At 38.0% G+C, this 13,452-nt stretch overlaps 1 protein-coding gene across 1 annotated transcript in view; it reads right to left on the bottom strand.

Annotated features, from left to right (window-relative positions):
* Positions 1-11,615, bottom strand: part of ADGRG7 (adhesion G protein-coupled receptor G7) — a 68,290-nt gene extending 56,675 nt beyond the window's left edge. Inside the window, exon 1 of the mRNA XM_077118584.1 lies at positions 11,256-11,615. Coding sequence (XP_076974699.1) covers positions 11,256-11,370 — 115 coding nt within the window. The 5' untranslated portion in view covers positions 11,371-11,615. The remainder of the gene's footprint in view (positions 1-11,255) is intronic.
* Between the last annotated feature and the right edge of the window lie 1,837 nt (positions 11,616-13,452).

Here is a 13,452-nt window from a genome sequence, read left to right on the forward strand (position 1 = left end):
AGATAATGCCTTGCTTGCTATGTACCCTTCTAGCTGAGAGAGAAACTGCCATGTGCCTTCTCACTTGAGAAACTCTGAACTTCATCGGCCTTCTTGAACCAAGTTCCTCCTCCAGAACAACTACTAAATAACCAGAAACAGTAAAGAACAGCTCCCAGAGCCACGACAGAGACCAGACACACAGTGCACCCCATTCTGGACTGGCTAGACCGACTGCGAGACTCTGCTGCGGTGAGATCCCCAAGCAGTGTGTGCTACGCTGGGCCGCGGTGGCTGGTGGCCAGAGCCCCTCCCTCCCTCCTTCCCGGGCTGGCTGAGAGTCTTGGAGAGACAAGTTTCCCAAGCCATGGCGGCCGGCGCCCCTCTTTCGCGGGTGGCTTCCCAGACCGGCTACAAGTCTTGGATCAGCGGGCTCCCCAAGCCGCGGCGGCTGGCGACCCACGCCCCTCCCCAGTGGGCGGCTTCCCGGTCCAGTGGCAGGTCTCGGATCAGCGAGATCCCCAAACCGCAGCGGCTGGCACCCCTCCCCCACAGGCGGCTACCCGGAGGGAAAGGAAAGAGTCTCCAACAGTAGCAGGGACTGAGTCAAACCAAACACCAATAGTGGCATGAATAAACAAATTGTGACTACTAAAAATGGGGCCCCAGCTCAGGTGAAACTGATCAAGGCAGAAGTTGCCTATTGGGCTAACTGAGAAAGAGGAAAGGGGGCGAAACAGAGCCTTCTGCAGCTGTTTCTATGGAGGCTTGGTGCCTCTGGGTTCAGCTCCAGGATTACACAGGTTGCAACTGCCCCAAACACAGAAACACGCTGCTTTCAGGGCTCTCTACCACCTGAACCCTCCCGATGGGAGGGGTGAAATGCAACTCAGGTGGAATCTCTCTCTCAAGGAATTCAGATCCCAGGACTTTGCAATTTGAAGCCATTAAAACCAGCCTACAGGGCGGGCCGCGGTGGCTCAGCGGGCAAGAGTGCTTGCCTGCCATGCCGGAGGACCCCGGTTCGATTCCCGGCCCCAGCCCATGTAAAAAAAAAAAAAAACAAACAAACAAACAAAATATAATAAAATAAGAAAATGTTTAAAGATGTTTCCCTTTCTTCCTCCTTTCCTTCCTTCTATCCTTCCTTCCTTCTCTAACTTTCTAAAAAAAAAAAAAAAAAACAGCCTACAACCTTTCCTCTGTCTCCACCGCACACAGCAGGGAGAGCCTTCCAAAGTTAAAGGAGCCACAACATCTTTTGCTGGTGGGACCCGCAGACAGACAAGCACCACATACTGGGCAGGATAAGAAAAACAGAGCCCAGAGACTTCACAGGAAAGTCTTTCAACCTTCTGGGTCTCACACTCAGGGAAATTTGATTAAATGTCCAGACACCAGCAAAAAATAACAAATCACACCAGGAAAATTGAAGATATGGCCCAGTCAAAGGAACAAACCAATAGTTCAAGTGAGATACAGGAGCTGAGACAACTAATTCTGAATATATGAATAGAAATGGAAAACCTCTTCAAAAACCAAATCAATAAATTGAGGGAGGACATGAAGAAGGCAAGGGATGAACAAGAAGAAGAAATGGAAAGTCTGAAAAAACAAATCACAGAACTTATGGGAATGAAAGATACAGTAGAAGAGATGAAAAAAACAATGGAAACCTACAATGGTAGATTTCAAGAGACAGAGGATAGAATTTGTGAACTGGAGGATGGAATATCTGAAATCCAAAAAGGAACAGAAACTATAGGGAAAAGAATGGAAAAATTTGAGCAGGGGCTCAGGGAATTGAATGATAATATGAAGCACACAAATATACGTGTTGTGGGTGTCCCAGAAGGAGAAGAGAAGGGAAAAGGAGGAGAAAACTAATGGAAGAAATTATCACTGAAAATTTCCCAACTCTTATGAAAGACTTAAAATTACAGATCCAAGAAGTGCAGCGCACCCCAAAGAGAATAGATCCAAATATGCGTTCTCCAAGACACTTACTAGTTAGAATGTCAGAGGTCAAAGAGAAAGAGAGGATCTTGAAAGCAGCAAGAGAAAAACAATCCATCACATATAAGGGAAACCCAATAAGACTATGTGTAGATTTCTCAGCAGAAACCATGGAAGCAAGAAGACAGTGGGATGATATATTTAAATTACTAAAAGAGAAAAACTGCCAACCAAGACTTCTATATCCAGCAAAATTGTCCTTCAAAAAGGAGGGAGAAATTAAAACATTTTCAGACAAAAAGTCACTGAGAGAATTTGTGACCAAGAGACCAGCTCTACAAGAAATACTAAAGGGAGCACTAGAGTAAGATACGAAAAGACAGAAGAGAGAGGTGTGGAGAAGAGTGTAGAAAGAAGGAAAATTAGATATAATATATATAATAAAAAAGGCAAAATGGTAGAGGAAAGTATTACCCAAACAGTAATAACACTAAATGTTAATGGACTGAATTCCCCAATCAAAAGACATAGATTGGCAGAATGGATTAAAAAACAGTATCCTTCTATATGCTGTCTACAGGAAACACATCTTAGACCCAAAGATAAACATAGGTTGAAAGTGAAAGGTTGGGAAAAGATATTTCATGCAAATAACAACCAGAAAAGAGCAGGAGTAGCTATACTAATATCCAACAAATTAGACTTCAAATGTAAAACAGTTTAAAGAAACAAAGAAGGATACTATCTACTAATAAAAGGAACAATAAAACAAGAAGACATAACAATCATAAATATTTACACACCGAATCAGAATGCCCCAAAATACATGAGGAATACACTGCAAATACTGAAAAGGGAAATAGACACATCTACCATAATAGTTGGAGAATTCAGTTCCCCACTCTCATCAATGGACAGAACATCTAGACAGAGGATCAATAAAGAAACAGAGAATTTGAATATTACAATAAATGAGCTAGACTTAACAGACATTTATAGGACATTACACCCCACAGCAGCAGGATACACCTTTTTCTCAAGTGCTCATGGATCATTCTCAAAGATAGACCATATGCTGGGTCACAAAGCAAGTCTCAACAAATTTAAAAAGATTGAAATCATACACAACACTTTCTCAGATTATAAAGGAATGAAGTTGGAAATCAATAATAGGCAGAGTGCCAGAAAATTCACAAATACGTGGAGGCTCAACAACACACTCATAAACAACCAGTGAGTCAAGGAAGAAATCACAAGAGAAATTAGTAAATATCTCGAGGAGAATGAAAATGAAAACACAACATATCAAAATCTATGGGATGTGGCAAAGGCAGTGCTAAGAGGGAAATTTATTGCCCTAAATGCCTATATCAGAAAAGAAGAAAGGGCAAAAATTCGGGAATTATCTGTCCACTTGGAAGAACTAGAGAAAGAACAGCAAACTAACCCCAAAACAAGCAAAAGAAAGAAATAACAAAGATTAGAGCAGAAATAAATGAAATTGAGAACATGAAAACAATAGAGAAAATCAATAAGACCAGAAGTTGGTTCTATGAGAAAATCAACAAGATTGATGGGCCCTTAGCAAGATTGACAAAAAGAAGAAAAGAGAGGACGCAAATAAATAAGATCAGAAATGGAAGAGTAGACATAACCACTGATCTCACAGAAATAAAGGAGGTAATAACAGGATACTATGAACAATTTTACGCTAATAAATACAACAATGTAGATGAAATGGACAAGTTCCTAGAAAGGCATGAACAACCAACTTTGACTCAAGAAGAAATAGATGACTTCAACAAACCAATCACAAGTAAAGAAATTGAATCAGTCATTCAAAAGCTGCCCAAAAAGAAAAGTCCAGGACCAGACGGCTTCACATGTGAATTCTACCAAACATTCCAGAAAGAATTAGTACCAACTCTGCTCAAACGCTTCAAAAAAATTGAAGTGGAGGGAAAGCTACCTAATTCATTCTATGAAGCCAACATCACCCTCATACTAAAACCAGGCAAAGATATTACAAAAAAAGAAAACTACAGACTAATCTCTCTAATGAATATAGATGCAAAAATCCTCCACAAAATTCTAGCAAGTCAAATCCAGCAACACATTAAAAGAATTATACATCATGACCAAGTAGGATTCATCCCAGGTATGCAAGAATGGTTCAACATAAGAAAATCAATTAATGCAATATGCCATATCAACAAATCAAAGCAGAAAAATCACATGATCATCTCAATTGATGCAGAGAAGGCATTCGACAAGATTCAACATCCTTTCCTATTGAAAACACTTCAAAGGATAGGAATACAAGGGAACCTCCTTAAAATGATAGAGGGAATATATGAAAAACCCACAGCTAATAGCATCCTCAATGGGGAAAAATTGAAAACTTTCCCCCTAAGATCAGGAACAAGACAAGGATGTCCATTATCACCACTATTATTCAACATCGTGTTGGAGGTTCTAGCCAGAGCAATTAGACAAGAAAAAGAAATACTAAGGCATCAAAATTGGAAAGGAAGAAGTAAAACTATCACTGTTTGCAGATGATATGATACTATACGTCGAAAACCCGGAAAAATCCACAACAAAACTACTAAAGCTAATAAATGAGTACAGCAAAGTAGCAGGTTAGAAGATCAACATTCAAAAATCTGTAGTGTTTCTATACACTAGCAATGAACAAGCTGAGGGGGAAATCAAGAAATGAATTCCATTTACAATTGCAACTAAAAGAATAAAATACTTAAGAATAAATTTAACTAAAGAGACAAAAGACCTATACAAAGAAAACTACAAAAAACTGTTAAAAGAAATCGCAGAAGACCTAAATAGATGGAAGGGCATGCCGTGTTCATGGATTGGAAGACTAAATATAGTTAAGATGTCAATTCTGCCTAAATTGATTTACAGATTCAATGCAATATCAATCAAAATCCCAACAAGTTATTTTTCAGAAATAGAAAAACCAATAAGCAAATTTATCTGGAAGGGCAGGGTGCCCTGAATTGCTAAAAGTATCTTGAGGAAAAAAACGAAGCTGGAGGTCTCACACTGCCTGACTTTAAGGCATATTATGAAGCCACAGTGGTCAAAACAACATGGTACTGGCATAAAGATAGATATATCGACCAATGGAATCGAATAGAGTGCTCAGATATAGACCCTCTCATCTATGGACATTTGATCTTTGATAAGGCAGTCAAGCCAACTCACCTGGGACACAACAGTCTCTTCAATAAATGGTGCCTAGAGAACTGGATATCCATGCAAATGAATGAAAGAGGACCCGTATCTCACAACCTATACAAAAGTTAACTCAAAATGGATCAAAGATCTAAACATTAGGTCTAAGACCATAAAACAGTTAGAGGAAAATGTAGGGAGATATCTTATGAATCTTACAATTGGAGGCAGTTTTATGGACCTTAAACTTAAAGCAAGAGCACTGAAGAAAGAAATAAATAAATGGGAGCTTCTCAAAATCAAACACTTTTGATTTTTGATTCAAAGAACTTCATCAAGAAAGTAGAAAGACAGCCTACAAAATGGGAGACAATATTTGGAAACGACATATCAGATAACAGTCTAGTATCCAGAATTTATAAAGAGATTGTTCAACTCAACAACAAAAAGACAGACAATCCAATTACAAAATGGGAAAAAGACTTGAACAGACACTTCTCAGAAGAGGAAATACAAATGGCCAAAAGGCACATGAAGAGATATTCAATGTCCCTGGCCATTAGAGAAATGCAAATCAAAACCACAATGAGATATCATCTCACACCCACCAGAATGGCCATTATCAACAAAGCAGAAAATGAAAAGTGCTGGAGAGGATGTGGAGAAAGAGGCACACTTATCCACTGTTGGTGGGAATGTAAAATGGTGCAACCACTGTGGAAGGCAGTTTGGCGGTTCCTCAAAAAGCTGAATATAGAATTGCCATATGACCCAGCAATACCATTGCTAGGTATCTATTCAGAGGACTTAAGGGCAAAGACACAAACGGACATTTGCACACCAATGTTTATAGCAGCATTATTTACAATTGCAAAGAAATGGAAACAGCCAAAATGTCCATCAACAGACGAGTGGCTAAACAAACTGTGGTATATACATACGATGGAATATTATGCAGCTTTAAGACAGAATAAACTTATGAAGCATGTAATAACATGGATGGACCTAGAGAACATTATGCTGAGTGAGACTAGCCCAAAACTAAAGGACAAATACTGTATGGTCCCACTGATGTGAACCGATATTAGAGAATAATCTTGGAATATGTCATTGGTAACAGAGACCATCAGGAGATAGAAATAGGGTAAGATAATGGGTAACTGGAGCTGAAGGGATACAGACTGTGCAACAGGACTGGATACAAAAACTCAGAAATAGACAGCACAACAATACCTAATTGTAATGTAATTATGTTAAAACACTGAATGAAGCTGCATCTGAGGCATAGTTTTTTTTATTATTTTTTTTTATTTTTTTATTTTTATTTTTTCTCTCTATTATCGTTTTATTTCTTTTTCTGTTATCTTTCTATTTCTTTTTCTGAATCATTGCAAATGTACTAAGAAATGATGAATATGCATCTATGTGATGATATTAAGAATTACTGATTGTACATGTAGAATGGAATGACTTCTAAATGTTGTTAGTTAATTTTTTTAATTAATAAAAACATGCAAAAGAAAAGAAAACACCCCCTATCATTTTTATTATGAACATCTGTCTGTTTACATCAAGCCCAGGTTAAGTTGGAAAATGTTAAGAAGGAAAAGAAATAGAATAAAGCTAAATTATGCTCTCACTGTACTTTTACCACCAACTGTGACAGGACCTGAAAGCCTCAATGTGTCTTCTGTTACAAGGTTCTTGCTATTGTAAACACAAAGCAGAGATTTCAGAGCACCTGATGTCTATCCATTCTGCAAATGCATCAGACAATATAGAGATAATTTGTATGAAGAATGCCAGTATGAAAAGGCTAAAGATTCAGAAAATCTTAGATTTGCTCCAACATAAAAGCACTCTTCAATATTGCTGATCCCATAGTTAAATACAGGACAAATGTAGTTGGAAAATTCTGAATGAAACCTAGAGTCCTGGAAAATGGTCAGTGGGTCTCATGGCTTAGAGTTGAGAAAATGAAAATGGTGCCTTTCTTAACTGATGTAAACAATTCCAGAATTGCTTCTCTTTTAATATTTTAAAGCAAATGACAAGGAATTAATAAAGTTATTTCACTTCTGAATACAACTATTTGACTCAGCCCAGGTTTTAGCATTCATGTGATTCTTTCATTTATTTATCAACTATGTATTGGCAACTCTCTTTCAAGTTCTGGCCCAAGTACAAGGAAAATAAGTTAAAAAGCCATGTCTTTGTTCTTTTGGAGCTTTCATTCTAGAAGTAGGAGACAGACAGTAAACTAGTAAACAAATTGTCAGGAGATAAGAACCATGGAAAAAATGAATGTGAGAATCAAAGGAAGGTAATGTTAGAACTGGGTAGATAAGAAAATTCTCTGAGAAGGTGACATTTAACCCAACACCTAAATCATCAAAGAAGAAAACAGTCATGTGAAACACTGGGTGAAGGATGTTCTAGGCAAACTAATATCATCAGAGAAGAGCTTCTAGCATTGGGCTCCTTTGGAAATTGCAGACATCATCAATAGTTATGGAAAAGTTCTTTGCCAGGCAAATCTTCAAATGGTTAGGTGTGTGGATTAGGAAATGTTAAACATGGCAACATAAGCAATTGTGTTGCTTTGATGAAAAGAAGATCATTATTTCTTAATGCTTCCATCATTTGCATTTAAAAATGCCAAATACTATCCGAGCAATCCTGAAATAAGACTTATCCAGTCACATGAACTACTGTCAACTTCATCCCAACCAGAACCTTGAATTGTGACCTTTAAGAAGAGAATTTATTAAGAAATATTAGCTACCTCACACACAAGCAAACACACCACTCACTGGCATTCTACGGCCACATCCTGAAGCACTTGTTTTATTTAAATCAATGATTCGTTTAAAAAATAAAAAAGAAAGCTTATTTTTAGAATCATTAGACAGATATGAGCTCATTGATGAACTGTTTTATGGATTTGATGGGGCTGTGTGAATGAGAGAAGTCTTCAGTTAAAGGCAGTCACCATGGTTAAGATTGCTAGAAAATGCATCTTTTGCTATTCTGGACTAGAAGATAAAAAGCAGACAACTACTGAATGTTGCGAAGATGAGGAGAAGCACTTTTGCATAGTTGAAGGAGCAAAGCTGTGGCAATTACTCCACAGCAAAAATCTATAGATACTATTTGAATATTCCAAAAACCTCACTTTGTCTGGCAAAACAACTGGATGATCTGATTCTAGTGGCTACTATATATCTTTATTAATTAGGGTGTTCAGGCATTATTGTCTCAAAAAGAGAAGATGAATTGTTTGGGTTCCAATTGCCCTCTTTCTAGGAAGGCAGACTAGTGTGGACATTAAGAGTACAAAAACCAAAGTCAGAATGATTTAGACTCAAATCCAGACCTAATACTTTCTATCTACATAAACTTGAACTATCTACATAAACTTGAAAACGATCTCTGACTCTATTTCCCTATTGATAACATGGAAATAGCATTAATACCTGCCTCAGAGGCAGTTGTCATGATTAAATGAGATAAGGAATATGAAGTGTTTAGCATGAGCATAGGACATAGTAAGAATTTTTAAAATTTTAGGGATTATTTAATCATTAAATGCATAAATAGCATATACATTGCCACATCAATGTTCACTATACAACCAAAAAACTGACTTTTCATGGAAATTTAATCTGAGCAGAATACAGATTTATTCTACTTTTTAAGAAAGAGGGCATTAATTTTTCTCAAAAAATAAGTGATATTCATTGTGAAGACTTTTAAAATTTTGTTTCTGTTGACGAAATAAATGTCAAATGCAATGCAGTAAATTGATCCCAAATTTTATGTATGTGTTAATGCATATTATTTCTTTGAAAAGCATTCATCGTTTTCAAGTTTCTCTGAGATATCCATGAACCACCCTTCAAAAAAATAAATTTGAAAACAATTGAGCTGTATACTCCAGTAAAGTGGCAAAAGAAGAACATTCAATAATTATGTGGAATGGAGGGGAGTGGAGGGGAATGGAGGGGAGTGGGGGGAGTGGAGGGGAATGGAGGGGAGTGGAGGGGAGTGGAGGGGAATGGAGGGGAATGGAGGGGAGTGGGGGGAGTGGAGAGGAATGGAGGGGAGTGGAGGGGAATGGAGGGGAGTGGGGGGAGTGGAGGGGAATGGAGGGGAGTGGGGGGAGTGGAGTAGAAAGAAGATGCAATGGAATGGGATGAATGGAAAAGACTGAAATGGAATAAAACAGAATTTGCTAACTAAAATTCACCCTCAATAAAATGTACAAGGCAAAATAGTAAGAGCAAACAATATCTAGTTTTCCATCTTTTTCTTTAAACCATAGTGCTAACCCCTTTCTTTTCTACTGGGTTGATCCAAAAGCTGAGAGATGACCTTTATATAAAGAGCCATTTGAAAAATTCTGCTCCGAGCAAAGGAAAAGTTTCTCTTTTCTTAGGAGCAGCTGTTTCTACTGCTTGAGGTGATATCTTTTGTTACCTATTGTGATTCCACGTGGGTCTTAGCCCTCAGAAAATTCAGGGATACAGATACATACTGTATGCATTTGTAATAATTCCTCAGAGGCTTGAACTTCCAATATTCTTTCTAAACTCCACTATTCTCTATTCCTTATGTTGTCGTTGTACTTTGGTCCTTGTTTTAATGGTTCTATTGTACCTGCATCCTTTACAAGTTACCACAAATTTCCCATTGAAAATTAGATGTCTTATAAATAAAGGAAAGAAGAAAGTAAGGAAGGAAAGGAGGTACTACAAGCATTTTAAAGGTATATCCTTTAAATAAGGTCTTATAATAAATTTAGCAGACTTACAGGGTAAAACCTGTAGTTCATAATTTTTTAAATCTCAAACTATTTTACAAACCGTAAACACACAAACAAAAACCACTTTATCCTAATTTAAACTTTGTTCTGGTAAATTTTCTTATGTTCTAAAATACTGTTAATTAATACACTACTCTCTAAATATTGTCTTTTGCTTTAAAAACATCTATTCCCATCTACCACTCCAGCAGCAGTCAATGTATTTGACCCCTTTTGTTTTCAACAATTGACTAATACAGTCTTGCTTTGTGCCCCTGTTGGCTACGCCCAACTTCTGTCCTTTGTCCCAGTCTCAGCTCTGACACACAGCAGGTGCATAATAACATTTGCCAAATAACCATTTAGAAAATTAAAAATTTGAGTCTTTTTATACACCTGGAGAGTGAGAATTATATGTGAATACTATAAGATCATTTTATTTATAACTTAGTGATAGCATTGCTAAGCTCCTTCTAAAAGGAAAGTCTATTACATGCATATTTGATTGTGTGTGCATGTGTGTGTGCCTCTAATTATTTACCTCTCTGAACAGAGCTAAATAAACCCACACAAATGTTATTAATTGTTTCAATTGTTACTCTGTGTTAGAGATACCCCCTCCCAAAGGTGGCAATAACTAACCAGCTGGGGCTTATCTCCCTGTAACAACAACCCCCATCCATGGCTTACATGACTGATCAAGCAAACAATAGTCTAGGTATCAGGATGCAACCCACCAATTCCTCCCAAGGACAGCAAAGGCACCTAACAGTTCCCTTATGGCCCTAAACCTCCTGCCCATAACCAAGTTCTACTACCTATCCCAAAATGCCACTTCTGCTTGCCCTAATTCCCCACCAATCATAATACAACCCACCAACTATACTAATCCCTCCTCGCCCCATGTAACACAGTATATATAATGATGTACAACCCTCCCAGAGGGGCTGACGTGTATTCTTCAGACCCCCTCCTCTGAGAGGGCTTTTCAATAAACTTCCCACCTGCAATCATCAGTCTCCTCATTCTAGTATGCACTGGTTTTCCAAAAATTCTGCAAGTAATCCAATCAGGAATTAAAAATACAAAGAGGTCAATTCAAACAGGTCATTCTCCATTTCTTTACAACACACAAATTCCTTCATGTATATAAACCATATATTAGCCATCCATTGACTCTTTTCTCCCATATCAAATAAATAGCACCCTGTGGGCAACACTAGCCTAGACGTGGTACTTTCCTGTACTGGTGTTCCGGTCACAGGGACAAAAGCTCACTGTCTTCTCTTATTTTGAGTTAAATTTAGCAGGACATTACCTGTCTGGATCCTGATCACAGCCCTCCAGATGCCTAGTCCCAAAATGATGGCTGTCAGCAACCCACACACGATGGCTACCAGCTTCCTGAAGCTACAGACACGGCAGGAAGCCATGGTGAATCCAAGCAATGAATCCACTGCTCTCTAAGAAACAATTAGCTTCTTCTCTTCCAGAGCCAGGAAGTTTAATCAGTTTTTAGGAAGTATCATAAAAAATAAAAACAATCCAATTTGCTTGATTTATCAGGCAAATGTCCTCACTTTTTTTTTTTTAGGATTCTTGAGGTTAATTGCAATGCAGTTCAAATCACCTAATAAGACTTTCAGACTCCTTGCAATTCCCTCATCTTTCACTGGATGAGAACATGAAAAAATGATTGGAGATATGGGAAAAGGGAAGTAACTCCGGGCAATAAAGAAGAAGGGCAGGGAACAGCCAAAAGGTTCAAAGGGTACATTCCAGACAAGCAAGAAAGTTAAGGATGGGAATAAAAAGGAAGAAAGCAGAGAGAAAAGCAGGAAGTCAGTGGACCCTGGTGGTCACTAGCAACCAGCTTTCTGAGCTTTTGTGTTAGGAGGGTCCTGGAGAGGTAGACCAGTCAGTACTTCAGACCACACCAGCACCCTCGTAGGGAAGAGAAATAGATTGTCAATGAAAGGTTTACCAGCAGTACTGAACATGATCCCAGTGTTTGCACTTCTTTAAGGTGCCCACTTTATTATTATTATTAGAGAAGTTGTAGGTTTATAGAAAATACAGAGTTTCCATATACCTCTCTTCTATTCACTTTGCATTAGTATGGTATATTTTTTACAACTGATGAAAGAATATTGCTATAATGTATTATTAACTATTGTCTATGTTTTACATTAGAGTTCCCTGTTTATGTTGTATAGTCCTATGTTTTTTCTTAAAAATTTTATTCTTATAATATATATATACATTCTAAAATTTCCCCTTTAAACCACATTCAAATAAACAATTCAATACTGTCAATTATGCTCATAATTTTCTGCTACCATTACCACCATCCATTACCAGAATTTTTCCATCACCTGAAATAGAAATTGTGCATAATTTAAAACATTAACTCACCAACCCTACCCCCACTCAACCCATGTTCTTGTTTCTGACCCTGTGAATTTGCTTATTCTAATTATTTCATAGGTGTGAGATCAGACAATATTTGTCTTTTGATGTCAGACTCAAAATGATATCTGCAAGGTCTTTAATAACTGCAGTTGTGGAATTGGCACTACAGGTATGGGGTGAATTTTGAAACACACTGAAGCTCAGCATGACGGCCCATCCTGACTGCTGCAGGCTGGAATCTGGTTGCAGCTGCAACTCTGACCCTCTCCTGTCCAAGGTCCTATCTCTTCTTTCCTATCCCTTCCTCATCCTCAACAGAAAGAAAGTATGAATGTTCACCTCCCCAGTTTGGCGGACAGAACAGATGCTGTGGATTCATCAAATTCCTATTAAGTACTTTCAATGTGACAGTATTGTCTCAAAACACAGTGTCTTCAAAGAACTCACCTCTCAGGGATGTGGTATTTGGATATAACCACTGTGGCAGGTTGAATTATGTACCCCAGAAAGACAAAACATGTTCTAATCTTAATCCACTCCTATCAATATGAACCCAATATAAATCAGAACTTTTGAAGATGTTGTTATAATTAATATGTAGCCCAACTGAATGAGGTTTGGCCTTAATCTTAATGAAGCAGGTAGAATAGGACAAATAAGTCCCTGGTTTCCTATTCAGCTCTGAAAGAGTTAACAGACAATGTCAACAGACAACATTAAGTCCCAGGTGCCTTATCTAGCTCCACAGGAACTAATACAGAGCTGCAAACTTCCTCAGACAAAAATTTCCCTAAAGCTCCCAAACCTCCCCAAACCATTGAGTCCTCCCCAAACCATAAAAGCTTGTAAAATTCTGGGCTCCAAGCAAACACTAGTTAATAATAAAAAGCATATGGTCATAAAGATTGTTAACCATTTGCCCAAAGGCAAATTTTAGGTATGTGACAACAAACCACAAATTCTGCTAGCTATCTCCTCCTAGAACAGACACCTAGTATTCAAAGGTTACTATGGAAACCTGCCACTGACAAAACTTTCCTATAAAACAAGCTGACCCACTCCACTCAGTGTTTGTCCCTCCCTTGGGTGTGCCCACATTAACC

This window comes from Tamandua tetradactyla, chromosome 10 (genome assembly GCF_023851605.1).
Source record: "Tamandua tetradactyla isolate mTamTet1 chromosome 10, mTamTet1.pri, whole genome shotgun sequence".
NCBI lineage: Eukaryota > Metazoa > Chordata > Mammalia > Pilosa > Myrmecophagidae > Tamandua > Tamandua tetradactyla.